The following is a 21747-nucleotide window of genomic DNA, read 5'->3' as shown; positions in this document are numbered from 1 at the left end:
TCATTTTATATGTTGATAATCATATATTTTGAGGCTGATAATTCATTTAGTTCCATTAGGCAGTTCGAAATGAAAGACATTACAATACAATGACATGATTTCTGAAGATGCCGTTCAGTGGAAATACACCGACAGAAAGGGACTATTGCATTAGTGCCCATCCCTATTCGATAGATGACAACAAACTCCGCCTACGCCGGCAAAAATCTGCGACACCGCCACGAAAATTTTACAAACTCAAATAACTTTAGATATATACAAATTAAATTATTAGCTAATCATGTTCGAGACACTGTACAACCTGCCCTTCCACATCCTGGTGCCGCCGAACATCAAGGTCCGCAAGTTTAGCATTCCAATGCCCTCACCGATGGCCGTTTTCAGTGTGATTTTGTTTTCCTATTTTCTGGTGACAGGCGGTGAGTCTTAAACTTGCTTTCTTCTAATAAACAGTTAAAAAGAGTGCATTTTCTCTCCGCAGGTATTATTTACGATGTGATTGTGGAGCCGCCAAGTCTGGGAGCCACCGTGGACGAGCACGGACACTCGCGTCCAGTGGCCTTTATGCCCTACCGCGTGAATGGGCAGTACATCATGGAGGGTCTGGCCAGCAGCTTCCTGTTCACCGTCGGCGGTCTGGGATTCATCATCATGGACCAAACCCATGCGCCGGGAAAGACGAACCTCAACCGCCTGCTGCTCACCGCCATGGGATTCATTTTCATCCTGGTCTCCTTCTTCACCACCTGGCTGTTCATGCGCATGAAGCTGCCCAGCTACCTGCAGCCCTAGAATCTCTACTAAAAGCTGCTTGATCAACGCCCTCTTAGTATTCTCTTACAGTCGAATATCTATAAATCGAACCGCATTCAGTTCATTTACTATAAAATGTCACTATTCCAATGCTGTCGCATAAACAATGCATTTGTACAACAAATCTGAATAATTAATCAAGTTAAGTACTATTTTTTGGCTCGCGGTTCGCCGAACTGAGAATGTGGAACCGAGGAAACCAAACATTTTGGCGTCCCATGGCTCTCAGTTTGCGTCGTGCTGTTGGATCGTTCAGTACGCTAGTTCGTCGGCAGCGTGAAGAAACCATTTCCGTCGCCTATATAATTTTAGAATCTATTTTTACCCATAACTAAAAAGAACACGCATGTGTATAGGTGGGCCCTAAGCTGATATTGGCCAAATAGTTATCAAGGAACGTAAGCAATACTCCAAGGAAGCAGGAAAACAACCAGCATTGTGCCTCTTACCAAGTGATGTAACCACGAGCAACACAACACAAATCCTCTCCTGCGCTCACCACCCAGCGGCTTCTGCGTCGTATTCTGTTTACTTCTGGGTCAAAACCAAAACAGAGACATGTCTAAAAAGTGCACGGTGCGATCGCTGAGCGACAGCGCTTTGGCGGAGCTGGCCAATCTCTTGGTGTCCACCATCAGCTACGCGCAGTATGCGCCGGACGTGCAGCTGGACACCAACATCGTGATGGTGGAGCTGAACGAGTATCTGGACCAGTTGGGCGCCACGCCAAACATATACCAGGACTTGCTCAGGGTGATCCTCAGCTCGGATTATCTGGAGGCCAACATGCGGTTCACCTGCCTGCAGATGCTGCTCAACTGCGGCGTTACTTTCCTGATGACCGAGGTGTTTCCCTTCAGCTACTACGAGAAGATCCTGCAGGTAATGAAAGAAAGCTATTGATGGCAGTTTGAATGAAACTCCACTCTCCAGGTGATTGCTGCCCAAGGAGCGGGACTGAGGGTGCTAAATATCAAGGGAATTTGGGTAAAGGAGGAGCACATGCACTACATGTACGACATAGTCAGGAAGTGCAAGCAGCTGGTCAAGTTGTATGTGCCCTATATCGCCAACGATCGGCTGCTGGAGGAGATCGGGCTGTGCTGCAGCCGACTGCAGATCCTGGACATTTCCGGCGAGACTGACATCACAGAGATCGGCATCGATCTGTTGGCCAAGGGCGTGTGCTCACAATCACTGACCGTTGTGGATGTGGGAATGCCGGGCGAGGAGAACATCTGCTACTCGGACATTGCCCTGATCCTGGAGCACTGTCCCCAGGTGGAGACGCTCTCCACATACTCCTTTGTCGGCGCTTCTCTGAAGTTTATCCACGACAATATCGACGATCGTTTCAAGTGCCGCCTGAAGTACATCCACGATACGGGCACGGATGAAGCCACCTTGCAGGTGATCATGCAGACGTGTCCCAGGCTGGAAACCCTCTACTTGGACTCGCCCAAGACGGGCAGCCTGAGAGCTCTTCACACGCGCAATTTGCGCAAATTAAAGATCTACAAATTTGTTGTGGCTGAGTTACTGCCCCTGCTGGAGCGTCCGATTGGCAGAAACCTGCGACATCTCACCATGATCAAGGGCCTGGGCAACCTCGAGCTGGGCAAGCTGGCTCGCCTGTGTCCCTCGCTCATCGATCTCGACTGCTACATGATCGACAGTCTGTCCTACGGAGCCGGACACGCCAAGTTCCAGCAACTGGAGGGTCTGGAGATCCTGAGCAGCGCCATTCTGACCAGCTCCTTGAAGGCCTTCCTCTGCAACTCCACCGATCTGAAGAGACTGGCCGTGGACACGGTGGAGTTTACTGATGAGGATATTATGAGGTAATCATATAAGGCACACACATTTCTTTCTGCAGTAGTCAATCATATATATATTTTCAGCATCTTTATGCAGCATGACTTCAAGGTTTTGGAGGACGTGTGGTTCACTCTGGCGCCAGAGCTAACAGTGCAGTCTGTGGAGGTAGATTGCTGGCCTTAAATCAATTGAATACTTAGCTAATCTGCTCTATTTGCAGATACTAATGGACAGTTGCCCGGAACTGCAGTCCGTGGGTCAACTGAACGGCTGGTCCTTGACGCCCGATGATTTGGCGCTGATTCGTGGACTCCTCAAGAGCGGCAATTCGAGCATTGTACTGACACCAAACGGTTTTCTAGCTTGAGTATTATTAAGAGTTTTTTTTTCATTAGCTTTACTTATTTACATTTGCGTTTTACTCGTAACTTTACTAATAATGCATTCGTTTCTCTTTGCAGCGCCTTCAATAGGCCTCGCGTTGTCCCTTTCCCGCCAGGTGGAGCAAACTTTGTTGTGAGCCAATCAAGTGTTGTGTATTCTAATCTGCTTGTGATATTATTAAAATAAAGTTGCTTAAAAATACACTTTCTCCATTTTCCAAAGAATGCTTCCAAGTTTGAAAGTACCGCCAAAGTGTTGGCCTGTCAGTATTTAAACATATACGTTATCAAATATTATACGGCCACACTACACAAAATGCAAAATGTACGTTGGTATTTATTTCATACCGGACAGTATTTGTAGCCATTTTCTTTGCGGTCCTACTTTTTATGCGCAAAAAGTGAAGAATAATTCGCTCCGTTCAGACGAATTTAACAGAATTTACACATGAATCTCATTCGCCAATAAATCAAAAACCGCATTTAACCGTGCAGAAACTGAATGTCCGTGGAAAACGCAACGTAGCAGTGATAGTGCTCCATTAAACCAGCTGAAAAATCGAATGAAAAACGACTTCCGCAGACGTCGAAAAGTGCCACATAAAAGAAATAGGTGAAATAAACAAATAAACGACGGTGGTGACTCGATAAACAAAACCGAGAAGTGAACCCCATCCAACCAACGAACAGCTGGGGAAGGGGAAGGAGGAGCGGCACACCTCGCCGTGTTGTCATGCATTTTGTCACACAGCAACGGGCACAACAGCAGCACCACAAGTCCTCCACCTCCTCGTCCAGCTCCTCGCTGGCCTCCAGTTCCTCGTGCTCCGGACAAGGATCGGTATCGGCATCGGGATCGGGACCGGGATCGGTACTTGGACTAGGATCCACCTCGCGCTTCGCCTCCCTGCGCAAGTCCTCCAGCCAGGGTGCCCTGCCCAAGTCCTTGGCCACCGCCCACAGCTTCTTCCATCGCCCCTCGTCCTCGCAGGGCAAGCACAAGCGCACCGCCAGCCTAAATGCGACGCCCATGTGAGTTGCCACGCCCCCTGCACGCCCACCACGTCCCGGACACTAGTCTAGAACGTAAAGTAATGCCCCTGCACGGAAAGAAATTGGTCGAATTGGTTCCAATTGGAAGGTGTTCGTGTAGAAAGTAAAGCGCTTATGTAAACTATGTAAAATGTGCCTGTGTATAATGACTGTAGAAAGCCGCCCCATTGAAATGAAATGTATATGCTTGAACGTTTTACTTAGAAACAAGGTGATCCTAGGAGATGGAAATATATTTTACATATAAGTATTAGCTGTGGCACTGCGGAACCTCGGTCCGATTTCTTTCCGTGCAACAGAAACCTAAGAGCTAAGCGCGTTAATTTGAGGTGTAGGATTGCCCGCTGGTTTGCATGTTTAACCCGTTGCTAGTCATATTGCATGTCGTTTATAAGCCCCTCTTTGTTCCTTTCAGTTTGAGTTAACCACCCCGTTAAAAAAAAAACCCATCCAAATCTGTGATAAAGCAGGTTGCCCCATTCTAATTGCCCCACACCTCTTACTTCTTGCATTGTGATAGCATTTGCGTTTATTGCGCAACAGTTGCCCCACCGAAACACCGAAAGGAGAGGTACATTGCGTTTCGTTGTGTTAAGGCGCACTGGGATATCGATTTTCTGGCCACTGGAGGAGGCAGCCAGCTAAGCAGCTAAAGTAAAAATAAAGAGCCAGTAAACAAACAGCAGCTTTCTTCACTGGAAAACTGAGCCAATGTGTCTGGGTTATCATCGTCGCACTGCGCTGGTTATCAGTTGAATTAGTGAATGAACTTAAAGTGGGGAAAAATGGTTGCCTTAATTAACAGATAACGAAATAAACAATGGCTATATTTAAATAGCAAGTGGAAGTTTTCGGAGATTCTCACAAGTTTATCGACTCTCTGAAATTATAAGTTAAATAGAAGATAAGTGTTCGCCAGTTGATTTAATTAAACTTACGCTTGCAGGCTGTAACCTCTCTAAAGTCAGGCATTTCGCTTGTTTTTAGTAAGGTTTTTAGGGTTTATTTTGTAGCATTTTTAAAGACTAGCATTAAGCTAGTTATTGAGCAATTTTCAAGGACTTTCACATTTCACAGCTCTTGCGCCCACTGTGCTCATATAAACCAAACAAAATGTACAATTTGTGTTTTGTGCACTCAAGCGTTTTCCACGTAAAACTCGAGCATTTTCGATTGGCCTTGGCTGGATTTTACTATTGGAATACCCAGTAGGAGGCTTTTCCCTCGGAAAATGCATTCGCAATGGCTTTTGGGTGGCAGGTTTGGAAGATATAAGGTTGGTAAACAGTACGGCTAGTGTATGCACAGGTCTGCTAGCGGTGGGTGCGATTTTCCAACCCCGAGAAAGTGCGAAACCGGTGGCACTGCCACTACACTCTCGACGACCGACGGCTCTTGAGTGCAAATCGGAACGTCGAACTGGGATGACGTGCCCGGCACGAGCTCCCACTTTTCCGATACTAGTAGTATTCAGTTTTCGTATATCTCGCCATCGCGTGCCTTAAACAACAACCCAGCGAACCAACAAACAAATGACAATCGAGAGTAAAAACAAAACACGGAAAATTAATTAAATAATTAACTACAAAACGTTGGATTTCGTTTGTGTGTGTGCGTGTGGAATATAGTTCATAAATTAATGACATTTCGCCGAGCGGTGCTAAAAATAAGCATAATTTCTGCGCTGTTTACGTTTCGTCATCACATTTTCGCGCTGGCCGAGACCAGACTTGGCCACTTTTGGCCACTTTTTTTTTGTTATTTTGGCTGTTTCGCAGCGATGACATAGATTCGCTTGGACAATACAAACAGCCAGCCAGCCGATGCCGAAGGAGGAAATAAAGAAGCCGCCGAGGAAAACGCTGAATGTGGACGCAAAGAAGGCCAAGCGCAAAAAAATGTAATACTTGTTCGCTCCACACTATTGATTTTTCTCCATGTTGGTTCCAAGTTGGTTCTAAAGGTGCCGAGTGTGCCGATTGTTCCTATGCTGCTGATTTAGCCATTACGAACTCGTGTTGATGTAGTTCCCTTTTGTGGCCAGTGGCCTTTTAAATCCTACTTCCCTGACCAATGGAGCACTCGGTGGCCCCGAAGGCCAAAGTTCAAGGGGCAGGAGTATCTATTATTCAAGCTCCCAGGCGGTGCCATTGCAATTGCAATTGCAACTGCAATCGTAATGATTACCTGCGGTCTGTAGCAATAATTGATGCACAGTATATCGGTAATTGCGTAGAATGCTGAATTCAGAATGATATTTCCCATTGATAAACTCGCATATACTCGTATATGTTAGTCCCACATTTTATAAACAATGCCAAGTTTTACGCATACAACTTAAAATTCAGTCAGCGAAAACTTCCTGGGCATTTATCTTATTTAATTTAGGAAATTATCGTTTGTTTTGCCTTTGCTGAATATAAAAACTAACCATAGGATTAGACGCCCCTAAATATGTCTAGTAAATTATCTTTGTTATTTAACTAAAATGCCGTTTGTGGAAGCTATTTTTAGCACTAATCACGAGTAGCTCAGCTGGCATGTTTTCCACTTTCCAAGAATTTTCTTCCCAAACAATTACGTCAATAATAATGGTATGTAATTGCGTATTGTTTCCTGTTTGAAAGTAATTATTTCAAAAACCTCAATCATTCGAGTATTTTGTTTTTTCGATTCCTATCTCGGTTGGTCGTCACAATTTCTGAACTCCCCTTTAGCACATGGTATTAAATCTATATACAAATTATAGGGCATTACATTATCTCTGATCTTTCACACATTGTAGCTGACTTTCAGCAATTATGACTACAAACTCGTTGTTTAATGAGTGCGAATCATCATTAAATGGCGTTTGCGACACTTTGTTTACTCGATTCGCAAATTATTCAAAATGCGCTCCATTCGCGCAAGTATGCATATTTTCCTGAACTTGAAGTGAACTTCGAGATAAGGAATGTTTCAGTTGAGTTGATCTCGATCTCTATGCAAACTATAGATCTAGAATCTGCTGTATTAACTTGCTATTTGCTGTAACTTCTGTAAATAGTGGAGACAAAGACTTTGCTGTCCTTGAGGGAAAACTTTCTGATAAGGTCGATTATCTTTGAGGCGACTATTAAAGGGCGTTCGTATTGCAATTGCTACTCTCGAGTGCTGGGGAACTTAAAAAGCTTAAAAAATCATTAAAGCTGATTAAGTCACGGCTCAATTTACATACATCGAATTTGATGGGTTCCGAGTTCAGTTGCTCTTTAATAAGCAGATGTTTCGCTGAAAATGTTGCAAAGTGCATGCGGTAAACAGTTTCGGGCTAAATGGGCTTACCCCTTATTGTTTAAACAAATTCAGGTTAACAGAGCTTTTCCCCAGCCACACTAATCGCTACAGTAAAGCTTAATGCCAGAGTCAGAGTATCTTATCGCTCTTATCAGCGTAGTATACGAATATGCGAATATACGCGCAAGTATTAAGAAAATAATAACAATTGTGTGGCACAACAACAACACACACACACACACACACACAGACACACACCCACACCGAGAGAAAGAGTAGGGCACAATAGAATTGATTACAATCGTTTAATGGCAATTGGTACACCATTCCGTCGCAGCCCACTGAGGCGAGAGCACGTCTAATTGAGAATTACATATAACGTATATGAACGTGTCAAAAATGCTGAGGCGAACGTTGCGAAAAAGTCGAAAAGACCGGGTTAAGTGGTACGGAAAGATCCCGGCAAAGTATCCCAAATAGTTTCTCGTGTGGTGCTATCAACAATGTGAACAATTAGGGGAAATTATTTTCAAACGAAATTACTTAAGCCAGCGATCAGTTAAGAGGCTACAATATCTTCTAACAAGCCAATTGACAATTGTCGCATTTACCATCTGCGGCCTTCTTATCAAAGTGGTGACTAAAGCCATAGATTGTGCTGCGGAAACATTAATGGTTCTTTGTTAATTGCCAGAAGCACTGGGCGGATTAGCCGTTGAACTCTTGCAAGTGGCCCATAACTGCGGCTGTAGCAAAACACTTTGAAATCCCATTGAGTTCTTAGAAACGAACAATAAGAATACAATGTAACTGAGGCACTTTTACTGCTACTGGTGATTAGAGGTCTCCTCAACGCCTTCCTATATTTATGCACCATTGGCTGTGAAAGTAATCGCGACTGTCTCTACTTTTAAACCTTTATCTACTTGGAATAATAAATTATATGGTAGCTGCTGAAATGCGTGCAAGTGAAGTGGAACCACCTGTGCTTGATTCAAAATCTGATTTAGTTGAAATCTGCAATCTGCAAGACTTTATTTTGTTTGGTGTTAAGGACTCTGTCCGGTGATTTGTTGTATACCCAATCCCAAAACAATAAAACACTGAAAACATATACAAGTGCCATTGGTCTTAATTGAATAGTTTCGAGTTTCATCGCCCACAATTGTTGTGGGAAATGTTGCAATGGCTCTGGCAAGCTATAAATTCTGTAGATGGAACTGTAGATTTTGGAGTCAGACCCACTTCCCACTCCCACTTCCTCGATTAGATTTGTTTGGATTTAAGTATTTTGTTGGACTTACCAGACCTATTTAGTTGCTCCCGTTGTTCCATCGTCCTGGGCATGAGTTTTAATTTGGCATTCGTTATTTTGATTTGTTTATATATGCATTTTATTGTAGGATTAAAGATAGTGATAAAACCAACCCAACAACATCAAGTGTAACCATAATCGCTACGACTGCCGAAAGTTCGAGCAGTAGTAAAACCCCTGCCAATGCCAACATGATACCCGAGACCACCCAGCCCGATCAGCTCCAGTCACAGACACAGACACACACCCAGCTCCAGCCACAAATCCAGTCTCAATCGCCGTCACAGTGCCAGCTGGCACTCAGGGATCAGGAGAATCCCGAGAATCTCCAGCAGCAATCGCAGCCGGAGGAGGAGAAGCAGGCGGAGGCGCCTGGTAGCAATGGTGGCGACAGGTAGGTGGGATCAGTGCTCCGGAAACTCTCCAGCCAGGCCTTGGTCCAATTCCGTAAGAGAACTCATCAATCCTTCCAAATTTGCATGCCTAGTTCAAGAGTTTTTCCATTTAATCAACGTAGCAGTAGTTCGGGGTGACCACTTGAGTCCTTGCTAATCTCGTTTCCTTTTTGCCATTCACAGGCGCGATTCGATTACCGAGGAGATCACAATAACGAGCACCACAAACAGCAGTCTAAGCACCAAACTCCTGACCATTCAGGAAGCTGCCGGCAGCTTTGAGCAGAGCAGCGTCTCCATATCGACGTCCTCCAAACAGATCGCTTCCACCGCAGCCGGCGCATCGCCATCAGCTGCTGCAGCTCCAGGTGCCAATGAGTCCAACGGCAGCGTCCTCCGTTTAGTCCAGGCCACCTCTTCCACTAGTCCTGGCTCAATCTCTAGTGTCGGCGCCACACCGAGCATTAACATTGTGTCCAGCGATTCCCCGCGGGATCAGCCACAACAGTCGCAGGGCGTCGACTCCAACGGCGTTGCTGCTCCAGGCGACAGTCCCAGCAGTCGCAAGAGCTCCACCAGCTCTAAGGGCAAGGCCAGCCAGGCAAAGCTATCCACATCCAGCAGCGGACGCGATGAGGTGAGTTGGCATGGCCAGCGTATGGGATTTAGGGCAAGATCAGGCGCCACTTTCAAGTGCATGTCGCTGCTTTGCTTTCTTACCATTTGCATACGATTTGAATAGATATTTCCGCTTTACGTTACCATGCAATGAGTCATGCCAAGTCGGTCAGTTTCTAGTTTTTAAGCGATAAGATATTTATTACACACCACTTAAATTTTCTAAGAATTCTTTACTTGCAACTTACTGGTACACCAGTTGAGCTGTTTTTAAATGCCATTTTTTTCACCAGTGAGCGTGGATATTTCAAGGTTTATGTAGCCTTCTTTTGATGGGTTTATAAACTGTGTTGGGCTAGGCATCATAAAAAGTAGGTTTGCACAAAGTAGGGAGTGACTTCCGAATATATATTTTTAAATTGATGACATATACTATTAATGGCATTTGCATTCTGAGAATGTTCGTTTTTGAAACTTTCGAGTTGATAAAATTGGAGAACCCATAGATTGTGTGTTTATTGTTGATCTTAATAATTAGAGGATTTATCGTGAAGTACGTATGTTCAAGTTCAAATGAACCAATGTCAACCCTTCTGCGTATCTATATGAGTGCAAAGGGCTAGTCAAGAAACCCTGACTATTTCGAGTTTGGTGGAATAGCGCGGTGAGCTTTCAATACTCGCCGTTTGTTTATTTTGCCCATTAGCCACTACACACGCCCCGAAAAAGGTGTGAAATTGGTGGAGCCAAGTGTTCGAATCAAATTAGAGGCACTCGAAGCGGCGATCAATCGATCAGGCGATTGACAGATAGAAAGCCGCACAGATAGCCAGTTGGGCCGACAGATCGACAAGGGCTATTTGGATTAATGGGCCCCATATTGGCCATCTAGCAGTCCAATCTAGTCTACTTGCTGTCCGTCCGATAAGCAGCAAGTGTCACTGTGTGTGTGTGTAGTTACCTCACCTCTCACCCCATCGAGGGACAGCCGATTAGAATCACCCTTCGATGCGAAAGCTCCAGCTCCCTACATAAATGTTTTAGGTCCAAGCTTTTTCCGGCCAATCGGCCAGTAGTGATAACGATTCGTGTGCGGCGGAGCTCTTCCATTGACGTTTGCCCGCCTGGCAATGGCAAATTAGAATTCGACAAGCGACGAAGCGTCTCAGCGCGAATATAGAGATAGAAAAAAAAAAACAGACTAATATCAAGCATTGCAGCGAACTTTGTGTAAATAATTGGGGGTCGTAAACGAACAACAAGCGTGTGTGGGGTGATAAGAAGTAACACCAAACACCTGGCCAAAGAGACTTTCCTGCGAATGGGCGTGAATCACCCGTAAAAAAAAGAGTCAACATATAGAGTGTTGGTGCAAACAGGTGGCCAAAAAGCCATAGGTAACGATACCAAACTGCGTGGCGCGATCCATTTAGATCTAAAATGTTTGCACACGCAACCGCAGTCCGCAATAAATGGAACTCCTTATGGTATTTGATCAGCTCTCCCTCTCGCTTGTCTCCCAGCAGGACATCTCGCAGCACCGGCTGAGCGATCTCACCCAGCACGAGCTGAGCCTGCTGCGCGTCGACCGGGAGCAACAGGTGACCAGCAGCAGTTCCACCTCCAACGAGAAGCCGGCCAAGCCGTCGCGGCTCTCGGAGCGGGCCAAAAAGAAGTCCTGGTACAACGTCATCTATCCCAACTACAAGTCGCGCGCGGAGGACTTCAAGAAGCTCTTCAAGGACGTGCCCAACGACGAGCGCCTGATTGTGGGTGAGTTTTGTATAGGCCGGGTAGCAGCCCACAATGATTACCTTTGTTTTTCATTTAATGAAATCAGTCACATGCAGATTCAGTCCGATAAAGGTAATTATATTCATGAGCTCCTTTAGAGGCAAACTTTGCAAATGCGTAACGATTTCATAAGTACTTACATTCCATTTCATTGTTAGGCGAGTCTATATAACGTAGTTATCCACGATTTACCCTTTAAACACAAAAATATACCTTTCTGATTCATAATGAAGCCTTTGCCGCGCCATTTTGGAAAATAATGAGCAATAAAATATGACTTAAATAACAAAGCTTATTTGTGACAAAAATGCATTCATACTTTGTATGAAATTAATATTCAGTAGAGACATATTCAACGCCTCATGCAGTTTAGCATTATAAAATCCAGAATAATTATTCTAAATTTGTATGGCAGTGTTCTACGGTGTTCTTTTACTCAGATAAATGAACTAAGAAGTGTAATCATCAATGAATTCCCGTTAATAAAACCCGACTTAATTAAAGCAATTGACTCAAGTGATTATCTTCTTCCGCAGACTACTCGTGTGCCCTACAACGCGACATTCTGGTCCAGGGCCGACTGTATGTGTCGCAGAACTACGTCTGCTTCCACGCGAACATCTTCAGCTGGGAGACGTACTTGAGCATCAAGTGGAAGGATGTGACGGCCATTACCAAGGAGAAGACAGCACTGGTCATACCGAATGCCATTTCGATATCCAGCGGCAAGGACAAGTACTTCTTTGCCACGTTCACCTCGCGCGACAAGAGCTTCTTGATGCTCTTCCGCGTTTGGCAGAACACGCTGATGAACAAGCAGTTTTCGCCACAGGAGATTTGGAAACATGTGCACACCTGCTACGGCGACGAGCTGGGCCTGACCACCGACGACGAGGACTACATTGATCCCACGCTGAACAACGACAACGAGCCGGACTTCGACTTCCAGACGGCCATCGATGACGATAGCAACTCGCAGCGCCAGTCGCAACAGTCGAACCAATCCAACCAGTCGAATCCCCTGCTCCCCCAGAGCGGAAACAGCAGTGCCAGCAGCGGCGGCGGCGTCCGTGCCTCTGCCCCCCGCAAGTCGAAGACGAAATATTTCTTCAATTCCTCCAAGTCATCGGCCAACGCCTCGGCCAGCGGATCGGATAACAATAAGACCAGGGAGAGCTCTCGCAAATTGAACAAGAAGATGAAACAGAATGCCAAGGAGCTGACACTTAGCTCCGTGAAACCGGCGGAGCAGTCGGTGAGCGTCACCATGAGCGCTCCCAGCGCCAGCAGCAGCAGCACAGCGGGCTCCACCACTGCCTCCTCCTCCACCATTGCCAATCACACGGGCTCTGGCTCCGGATCGGGTTCTCTGTCGGGTTCAAATACGGCGGCAGCCAGCGGCAGTGGCAGCGACAAAATGAGTGCGGAGAAGAAGGTTAGTACGGTTTCTAACTCGGCCGCAGTGGCGGCTGCAACAGCAGCCCAATCACAGGCCAGTGCCAGTTCCGGGTCAGGATCATTGGAGTCCAAGCTGGAGATAAAGCGAAAGCTGGGAAAAATGCATCGCCAACGCGAGGAGGGCAAAAATGCTGCCGAGAGTGTGCCCACAGATGTATCCGACTCGTCTGATTCCGAGGAGAACAATTTGCCGTAAGTTTGAGGTGTCAAGTGTAGATCACATCTAACACATCTAACTCCTTTCATCGCCCGCTTAGATTTGTGCCCACCACAGAGTGCACTTCGACGCACGAGGGCCGCCAGATCGTGCACACCATTCTGCCAATTAACGTGGACACCTTGTTTAATCTACTGTTCAGCAAGTCCAAATTCATAACTGACTTCCATGCCATGCGCAAGTCAACGGACCTCGTGTTGGGCGAGTGGACCAAGAACGAGGAGGGCCTGCAAGTGCGCACAGTGAACGTCACCGTTCAATTGGCCGCCTCTGTGGGACCCAAGACCTCAAAGGTGAATGTGCATTGCGCTCAAAATAGAAACGTTCAAATAAACTGACTGTCAAATGCATATATTGATTACCTTTAGGTAACCGAGTACCAAACGCAGCGAGAGTGTAGCAAACCGGGCGAACTGTATTCCATAGACGTAAATAGTGTTAATGCAGGCATTCCATACGCGGACAGTTTCAGTGTGCTCATACACTTCTGCCTGGCCAGGTGAGTCATCCATCATCTTGCAGTTGACGATGATAACTAGCCACTTGATGAACGGTGCACAGAAGTCACTCAACTTTAATCTTTTCTAATTGGCTTTCATATTCCGTTTCACAGAACTGTCGATGATCACACTATGCTCTCAATTCACACCCAGATCAAGTACAAGAAGTCGATCTGGGGCGTGGTCAAGGGCTTCATTGAGAAGAACACGTGGGCGGGCCTGGAGGACTTCTTTGGCGCCCAATTGCATGCGCTCCAGAGCGAGACCTGCATTCCACCTGCCAAGGGAAAGGGACGGAGGCCGAGGAGAGGTAAGCATTGCGACTCTAGTCCCAGTAACCAATTAACTACAATGCAACAACCACAACAACAAGAACAACAAAAACAAAAACAAAAACAGCAAATACAGCAGCAAAGCAAAGCAATTTCTTTCTAATATTGTAATGAACATATAAAAAAAAAATCAGAGTTAGAATTCGAAAATAACTGCCAATGCCAATTGCCATTGCTTCTTCTAACCACACCAAAACGCACGCATGCTCACAATAAACATCAAACAACTCGTTAAGAATCAAAAGCAACATCCAGCTACAATCAACATACATCTCAGGCATGAATCAGCAATCCGCCACATCCACGTCGACCACCTCCATCACGACAGGTGCCCTCCATACAGCCACAAGTACGGACAATGACAGCATCCAAGAGTCGCGACATTCCCATCAGCAGGAACAGCATCAGCACCAGCACATGCACATGCACCATCATCATCACCATCACCACGGTAGTCAGCATCATCATCACGAACCCAGGCACTCCCACCATCATCAGCCTCTGCTTCCCCATCATCACCAGCATCCTCATCACTGGCATCACCGTAAGGCTCTACTGCAGTCCAGCAGAGGTATAGCTTAAATATTTGGATCATTTCTGCCTTGCAATTGTCACAGAGGAATTGTGTCTGTCTATGATGCACAGAGTACTAAAAAGAAATTTAATAGATCAGTCACTTTTCATATGTGTATCTAATTGTCTATTGAGAATTTCAAACTTCAGCTTAACATATTGAAGGAATCTTCAATTAATTTTCACTTTATCCAAGAAAATAAGTTATTAGTTACAAAAGTTATCAGCTCATTAGGTGGTCTCTCAACCAAGAAGCGAAGGCTTAGAAATGATTTTTGGAAACTATATATAGAGGGATTTTTGATTTAAAAAGGGAATTATATCGTTCTCTGAATTCGATTAGACTTAACTTGAAATATACATTCTGCAGCTGCTTAGCCGAATTGATAAGAGGCACCACAGCTGGCAGTGGCAGAGAGCACGTGTGATATAGGTTGCGGGTCATAAATCGATTTCACTTATATTAACCTTCCTTTGAAATGCTTCCTTTTTTTAATCTAATAATTTTTTCCTGGTAATGATTACTTTTAATTGCTTTATCAAGTTTCGATAAGGCTTCGCTCATTTTTCGCTTAAAGTTTTGGCCCCTTCTAGTTCATAATTTATTTACGCTTAACTAAGTCACAAGAACTTGACGAAGCTTTAACAAATTCCAATTTGGTTCGTGTAATAATTTCATTGAAGAAAACGTATAATGTTATTCACTAAATTTCTTGCAAAAATTTTTTTCACCACAAAGCTTGATTCTTTGTATACCAAATTATCTACTGGTAATGCAAACTTTTCTGGAGTTGTTCCACTTTAATGATAATGTGTCTCTTATTTTATATAAATTCTCCTGTGACGATTGCTAGACCTAATCATGTACCTAATTCACTTGCTTTTTATTGCAGTTTCATTTATTTACTAGTCATTTATATTTTGTTGTGCTCTTAATGTTGTGATTTTGTTGCCAGCCTATGTTCATTTCTACTCTTCCGTTCGAATGGTTTGATTTCTAACCGTACCATCTGCCATTCCTTCGCTCGTCCCCGTTTCTCCGCAGGTACCGCCACCCAAATTCGCCCTCTGGAGGAGGCAGTTGGTCCGGCCCCAGCCGGTGATCCCCTGGAGACCCAAATGCTGTCCGCGGGTAGCATTCCTGGGGCGGCAGTCGGCGCCGCCGCCGGTCATCCGCTGCTGCTCGAGGGCGGCAAGCAGCAGCAGCTCCACCACCAGCAGCAAATGCACCATCACCACCTACAGCCGCACAAGCAGCACCTACAGCAGCAGCAGTTGCATCTGGGCGGCGGCGACGGCCAGCCTCTGGCAACGGGTCATGGGTCACAGGGTCACAGACTTAGACACAAGGGCTTGTGGTTGTTGGTTATACTCTTGCTGTGCTTGATGCTGGCATTAAATGTGATATTATTACTTAAGCTCTGGAGGCTGGAGGAACGCATTGACGTGGATCTCAATCGGCGGGCCCGCATGCCCAGTTTGGCGGCCTTGAGGTGAGTCCAAATCAATACTGATGGCCAAATAAGATTTAATTGTATGCAAATGGTCCTCTGCCCGTTTCAGTGAGCTGCCGAGCACGAATCAGGAATGGCTGGAACTGCTGCGCGACCAGGAGATGGCGCACGAGAATGAGTGGCACAAGTGGCAACAGGTGCTCCAAACTGCCATCGAGCTGCTGAAAAAGGTGAGCATTGTCTGCGAAAAGATCACCAACGATAGCCACCTGCGTCAGAGCATCGAGTCGATGTCGATGTCGATGGCGGGGCGCACTGAATTCTAAGCATCTCATTAGGCGGTGATTAACAGCAGCAATCAGAGACTTCGGCAAAAACAGCAAGAGCGACAACTAATTGTAACTTTAACACTCACTACCACACACACACATGTATACTTGCAACGCGTTTCATAACTGCAGGGCAGATTTAATGACTCCAATTAACGTCGTCAGCGTTATGAATGAATATGAATTTTTACTGGATACATTAGTTTTTTATTTAAGAACCTAGGTTGTTTTCTATTTGCATTTAATGTTTTTGTTTTTATTACTTACTACCGCCAACTTTACTCTCCATACGAGCAAATGAAACGGTCTGAAAGTTTTGAAACGCACTGCACCAGCGGGCATTTGTTACTGATCTCCTAGTTAGCAATACACAAAACCCCAAATTGTGCATGTTCTTCTCTCTCGGATTAAGAAGCACATCCTCTGACACTGAATAGGCAGGTTAATGTTGAACATTCATGTATCCCAATCAAGGTTTACTCTATGTTTTCCAACATCTATCTCAAGCAGAATTGAGTGTTCTTTAGATATAAGTCCTGTATCCCGTAGAGCAAACTCAAGGCCAGCACAGTTTATGTATCATGACTAACGATTGAAATTGTATTGAAAATCCCAAACAAAATTTTAATATTCAGAATGAAGAATAGGGAAGCAATTCCCGTGGCACCACACAAACTCACTGTTAAAACCCTGTATTTTTGTAAGTAATTTTTAATTTTTGTATTTACCCTTGTAGAAAGTACTCATTCACTCTCACCTAACCCATTTTATGTTTGACTAATTTGTATCTTGGATGCTTCCCTGTACAACGCTTTTTATGTGGAGAACATAAGTTTGCTTTAAACCCGTTTTACTCAAATACCTTTTGTTTTTCAGACTGAAAGAACTTTGGCTGAAATCATTGTACGCTAGCAGTAAAATTATTTAACAAAATGTGCAAGTAAAATGAGTCCAATCCAATTGTCTTCGACAAGTTAGCAAAACACCCAAAAACGTTTTTTTGGGCCAAGAGCAAAGCCACCAAAAAATCTGAAAATGAATTTAAAATTCAATTAACATTTAGTCACAAACCCAACACACTTTGAAAAGAAATTAAGAACACAAACCAATAAGTTTGTATACATATTTACGATTATGTTTTAATGGTAAGAAAAGCGCAGTGTAATTTATGATCTAAGTAGCTGCATTTTAGTTAGATTAGGGCAATTGTTTTGTTTTTATCACGGCATTTACGTGTAGCACCTGTTTGCTTGGCTTTGCTTCAGACAAATGTATCTACAAATCCTCAAGTATTTCATATCTCACAAAACATACCAAAAACCGAAACAAATCAAGAGAGAGCGCCCTGAATTTTTGTTTTAGAAAATTCATTTACATGTCGAGCAAGCGCAAAACTGGCAAACTGGAGAGTATATAACTATAACTATAATTATAACTATAACATAATTGCCAGTCCATGGCTAGGGGAAATTTGATAAAAGCGATTATACAAAATACTTATTGTGTACAATATTTTTGTAAAACCAATCGAAACAATTGTGAGCAATGTTTTCGTTCTTTTGTATAACTCCTTCCAACTCTTTACCCTTTTCGATTTTTGGCGCCCGTTTACAGACGATACCGATACTGATACTGATACTGATACCAATACCAATACAAAAATCAGAAACAAGATGCTTCAAACTATTTAATCTAAATCGCAAGTCAGAGCTAAGGCCAGTAACTGCGTACTCTATATACACTATATATATGAACCGTATATATGGCCAAGTATTGTTAGTCTGTAGTAGTTGCATTTTAAAGTACGAGAGCAGAAATAAACAAAGCAAAAGCTAGAAAAAACAGAAACTTGTGCGAATTGAATGTGAAGAGAAGAGAAATCTAAACTGGAATAATTAAGAAAATACATTTAGATTTAAGCTAACAAAATTTATAAGTTGGTTAATGCCACTCTAAAAACTAACTCTCGTCAAATTAATTTGGGCCCTAGCAAAATTGGCTTACAATCTGTGTCACAAGTTAGGCTTATTAAGCAGAACATACAAGAATAAGAAACCGAATGTTAAGCTGCAGCAATGAAAATTCTAATTTATTATAAAACCAAATAAATAAAAATAAAAAAATACCGCCTTAATTTGATGAATGGGCACTAAATTATAAGGGTTCTCATGGGTTTAATTTAATTCCCGTTTAATTGAATCTATTGCATTTAATTGTAATTCATTTTAATATATTTTTTATTCATGTATAGAAACTAGACAAACCGCAGTTATGTACATTTCCAATTTTGATCGCCTTCATGTGGGATTCAGTGCGGTCCATCACATGAGGGATCACTGTGATATAAAGTTGTTCATTACTTGGTGCAAATTTAATTAGATTGAACGAATGAAAATCTACGGATATATCGCTTCTAAAGACGCCATCGCTTCGAGACAGGAGCGTCTGCATTGCCGAGGGGATCTACTGACCTGGTATTTCGCATCTGTGGACCCGTCCTCTCAGTCGAGTTCTTCTTGGTCTTGGTTTTGCCCTGTGGACTGGCATCCTTAGCCGCAGCTTCTGTTCTTCTTGCAGAAAGAGGCGTCCGCTTCAGCTGAGTGGAACTGGTCTTGCTGAGCTTGGGCTTGACGCGAAATGATCCTTGCCCGGCTACTTTCCTTCTCCGAGGGGCTATGACCACCGTCTTGGAGGACTTGGCACTGGTCTTCTTGCTGGACTGGGTGTGCCTGGGGGTCACGGTCCTGGTCTTGCCAGGTCCATTGGACATCTTCTCCACCAGTTTCTTGATCACCTCCTTCTCGATCGGTGGCTGGATCTTGAGGGTAGTATGTTTCTTGGTCAAATGCGCGGCAGTGATGGCATTTGCCGGTGTCGGAGACATGAATTCAGGTTCTTCTGGCAAGGGCCACTTCATTGGACTTGGTTTGGGTTTAGGAAGTGATTTCTTTCCGTCGGCTGCTCCACGTTCTGCTTTTGGACGACGAGTTGGTGTAGTCCCATTTGTGACCGCGTCTTTCAGTTCCTCGCGCAGCCTTATGTGCCGTTCCACCATCAAATCGAAGATGGAAACTATCGGCGTATCCAGCATGGACGTCATCTTGTTTAAAACGGGGTAAAAGTTTGAAAAATTCTTTGAAATGTTTAGTGATAAAAGTGTAATGGCGTTTGGAGGACTACAAGCTAATCGGGTTGCCAGGAAATGATTTCCCCATGAATATGTGATGTGATGAATTCGGGAGGAAAGTTTTAAAGCAAGTTTGAGACCATAAAACTTCGTAATTGTTGAAAAAAATTTTTAAGCTGTAAACTTACTTACTATACATATATAGAAAGTGAAAATTACACTTCCAAAAGCTGAAAAAATATTGGCATACTTCTAGGGGTGTACTTTTAAAATCATAAGTAACGTATTGCAAACGTTTTACTGGTACATTTTTTGAGTAACATAAAGTTCAACGATTTTTTTAGCCTTTAAAATGTGTGTTAGAGTTCTTACTTACAAAAAATGTCGCTTTCTGATATTAATTCTAAGTGACGCAGACTAACGAAAAAATGGCGACCCAATTTCGATAGCCCTGCTTTATTTCCCAACTCGACCAAGTTCAAAATCCTAAAATAAATTCACATGACGCCGCATGGAATGAGTAAGATCGCCGACTTTGTTTATTCCGCTTCTTTTGTTGCATTACAGCTCTCTCTTCTGGGCAATATCAAGAAAGCCAACCTGACTGATAAGAGTTCAAGTTCATTAAACCGCATAAAAATCAGGAACAATTTGTGAAATTCGGGGGCCTTTCAGCGGTTCTTCGATGTAGGAAAGCAAGTTTCTACATACTATATATATGGATTTTATATTGGCGGTAAGTACAACTAGGCTACATTTCTTATTGTAATAAAAACCTCAAATCTTCACCCTTGCCTTTTTTCTCTGCAACAATTTTCAACACAGCTGTGTACAAAATACAGATATAGGTATATGTATATATTCGACTAAGAAATTAAATTAATAGAAAATTTAGCAAATAACATGCCAAATGGAATAGCAAGACTCTATTCACATTCCGACATTCCCTAATAAAATTTGTGTAGAAATTCAATATTTGCTGTACGCTCACACGTACACTCAGAAAAAAAGGCCCACCATACGCACTAGCGCACATCAAGAGAAGAAAAAAGAAGAAAAAAGCAAATTAAGGAGAAAAAAGAAAGAAAATAAGAATCTTATCAGCGGTAGAACAAAAACAAAGTTCAGTAAAAAACCGAAACAAAAACAAAAAGAAAGCCGCCAGAAGTCGGGAGCAACAACAAATTGGCTGTGTTGTTTTTTCAAGGTTAAGAGCAAGTGCGTGTGCGTGAATTGGCGCCACTGTATGTGTGTCTCGCACATTTTGCACACTGTGCGTATAAATAAAAAAAGTAACAACAATAAAACCACCAACACAGCAACAGGAAAAAATAATTTTTTTTATAGAGAGCCAAGAGCTACGCACCGAAAACGAGACAAAAAAATATAGCGGCAACTTGGCGACTTTTTCGCTCCAAGTTTATGGCCACACAATAAACTTCATAATTTCGCTGCAAACTGAACAATCATCATTATTTAGGCCTAATATGCAATTGTGCGTTATTTTCCATCTGATTTGGTCAACGACCCAGCGCAGCTGACACATTTTGAACCTTAGAATTTCATTATCGTTTTAAGTTCTAAGTGTAATCTTTTCCTCTCTCGATTTCCCTTTCCCCCGCCCGCACCAACCACCCACACAGCTGTATACGCGGATTGCACGCACACACGGTACGTATACGCATTCAAATTGCGTATACGCAGCGGTTACCCTCGAGTTTAATGACTGATAAGATTGGAAAGCGGACATTTGCCTAACAGCATTAAGAAGAAATTGTAAAGTGAGTGGGCTAGGCGAATCTTCTAGAGACTTAATTAGTTTTAATTGTACCTTAATAAAGGCTTGTAGACCACCAAGTTTTTATATTCAATGGATAACGAAACCTAAAACGGACTCAGAAATAAGTAAGACTTTGCATATCGCGAGACACAATAAATTGCCTGAGAACAGCTTGCTACTCTAAAAACGTCTCGAAACTTGTTCAATGACTTCTGGGTTGCCAGCCAAGACCTTAAACTTCTATCACCAAGTTGAAATTCGAGATCTGTCAAATTAAATAACCAACTTCTATTGCTCCGTTTTATCAATCAACGAACATTGCCAAAGTTCGTTGGAAACTGAATATGGGATAGCATAATGCCGAGCACTGTTACTGTTAGGGAAAAGCAGGGGAAGTGATCTCGCTGTAAGCCCATAACATTTGTAATGCAATGTACGCAGTGATAACTTAACATTCATGTAATAAAAAGAGAGCGAGGCAGAGAGAGGCTGCACTTAAAAAAAAAAGAAAC

At 43.5% G+C, this 21747-nt stretch overlaps 4 protein-coding genes across 18 annotated transcripts; 3 read left to right on the top strand and 1 right to left on the bottom strand.

Annotated features, from left to right (window-relative positions):
• Nucleotides 1–165: 165 nt before the first annotated feature.
• Nucleotides 166–950, top strand: LOC6526714 (putative oligosaccharyltransferase complex subunit CG9662). Its single transcript, XM_002087781.4, has 2 exons — nucleotides 166–419; nucleotides 482–950. Exons 1-2 carry the CDS (start codon nucleotides 281–283, stop codon nucleotides 790–792), a joined length of 450 nt encoding a protein of 149 aa, XP_002087817.1. The 5' UTR covers nucleotides 166–280; the 3' UTR covers nucleotides 793–950.
• A 131-nt stretch (nucleotides 951–1081) lies between these two features.
• Nucleotides 1082–3216, top strand: LOC6526713. 2 transcript variants are annotated; one of them, XM_015197789.2, is made up of 5 exons: nucleotides 1082–1695; nucleotides 1747–2654; nucleotides 2715–2796; nucleotides 2852–2968; nucleotides 3093–3216. In XM_015197789.2, exons 1-5 carry the CDS (start codon nucleotides 1372–1374, stop codon nucleotides 3102–3104), a joined length of 1443 nt encoding a protein of 480 aa, XP_015053275.1. In that variant the 5' UTR covers nucleotides 1082–1371; the 3' UTR covers nucleotides 3105–3216. The 2 variants fall into 2 exon arrangements, with proteins under 2 accessions (XP_015053275.1, XP_002087816.1); XM_002087780.3 differs by having other exon boundaries at nucleotides 2852–2998.
• Nucleotides 3217–3376: 160 nt separating this feature from the next.
• LOC6526711 (protein Aster-B) lies at nucleotides 3377–20127 on the top strand. 14 transcript variants are annotated; one of them, XM_039370857.1, is made up of 12 exons: nucleotides 3377–4046; nucleotides 8747–9052; nucleotides 9237–9690; nucleotides 11195–11444; nucleotides 12002–13115; nucleotides 13181–13433; nucleotides 13509–13639; nucleotides 13754–13950; nucleotides 14250–14543; nucleotides 15591–16038; nucleotides 16109–16229; nucleotides 20023–20127. In XM_039370857.1, the coding sequence occupies exons 1-12, from the start codon at nucleotides 3748–3750 to the stop codon at nucleotides 20110–20112; spliced, it is 3957 nt and encodes a 1318-aa protein (XP_039226791.1). In that variant the 5' UTR covers nucleotides 3377–3747; the 3' UTR covers nucleotides 20113–20127. The 14 variants fall into 14 exon arrangements, with proteins under 14 accessions (XP_039226791.1, XP_015053281.1, XP_015053283.1 ...); XM_015197795.3 differs by lacking the exon at nucleotides 20023–20127 and adding an exon at nucleotides 17205–18488 and having other exon boundaries at nucleotides 3378–4046; XM_015197797.3 differs by lacking the exon at nucleotides 20023–20127 and having other exon boundaries at nucleotides 3378–4046; nucleotides 11198–11444; nucleotides 16109–18488.
• Nucleotides 18548–19536, bottom strand: LOC6526710. Its single transcript, XM_002087777.3, has one exon. The coding sequence runs from the start codon at nucleotides 19426–19428 to the stop codon at nucleotides 18742–18744; it is 687 nt and encodes a 228-aa protein (XP_002087813.1). The 5' UTR covers nucleotides 19429–19536; the 3' UTR covers nucleotides 18548–18741.
• Nucleotides 20128–21747: the final 1620 nt, after the last annotated feature.

Source organism: Drosophila yakuba, chromosome 2L, assembly GCF_016746365.2.
Source record: "Drosophila yakuba strain Tai18E2 chromosome 2L, Prin_Dyak_Tai18E2_2.1, whole genome shotgun sequence".
NCBI classification, from domain to species: Eukaryota; Metazoa; Arthropoda; class Insecta; order Diptera; family Drosophilidae; genus Drosophila; species Drosophila yakuba.
Note: the sequence above shows the minus strand (reverse complement) of the source record. Positions and strands in the feature narration are given on the sequence as shown.

Bases quoted from the DNA above. Each gene is read 5' to 3' on its own strand.
- LOC6526714 (XM_002087781.4), top strand. From the start codon at position 281: ATGTTCGAGACACTGTACAACCTGCCCTTCCACATCCTGGTGCCGCCG. The intron at 420-481 runs GTGAGTCTTAAA...TTCTCTCCGCAG, and splicing joins CTATTTTCTGGTGACAGGCG to GTATTATTTACGATGTGATT.
- LOC6526713 (XM_002087780.3), top strand. From the start codon at position 1,372: ATGTCTAAAAAGTGCACGGTGCGATCGCTGAGCGACAGCGCTTTGGCG. The intron at 2,655-2,714 runs GTAATCATATAA...ATATATTTTCAG, and splicing joins ACTGATGAGGATATTATGAG to CATCTTTATGCAGCATGACT. The intron at 2,797-2,851 runs GTAGATTGCTGG...CTCTATTTGCAG, and splicing joins TAACAGTGCAGTCTGTGGAG to ATACTAATGGACAGTTGCCC.
- LOC6526711 (XM_039370856.2), top strand. From the start codon at position 3,748: ATGCATTTTGTCACACAGCAACGGGCACAACAGCAGCACCACAAGTCC. The intron at 11,445-12,001 runs GTGAGTTTTGTA...CTTCTTCCGCAG, and splicing joins CGACGAGCGCCTGATTGTGG to ACTACTCGTGTGCCCTACAA. The intron at 14,544-15,590 runs GTATAGCTTAAA...GTTTCTCCGCAG, and splicing joins TCTACTGCAGTCCAGCAGAG to GTACCGCCACCCAAATTCGC.
- LOC6526710 (XM_002087777.3), bottom strand. From the start codon at position 19,428: ATGACGTCCATGCTGGATACGCCGATAGTTTCCATCTTCGATTTGATG.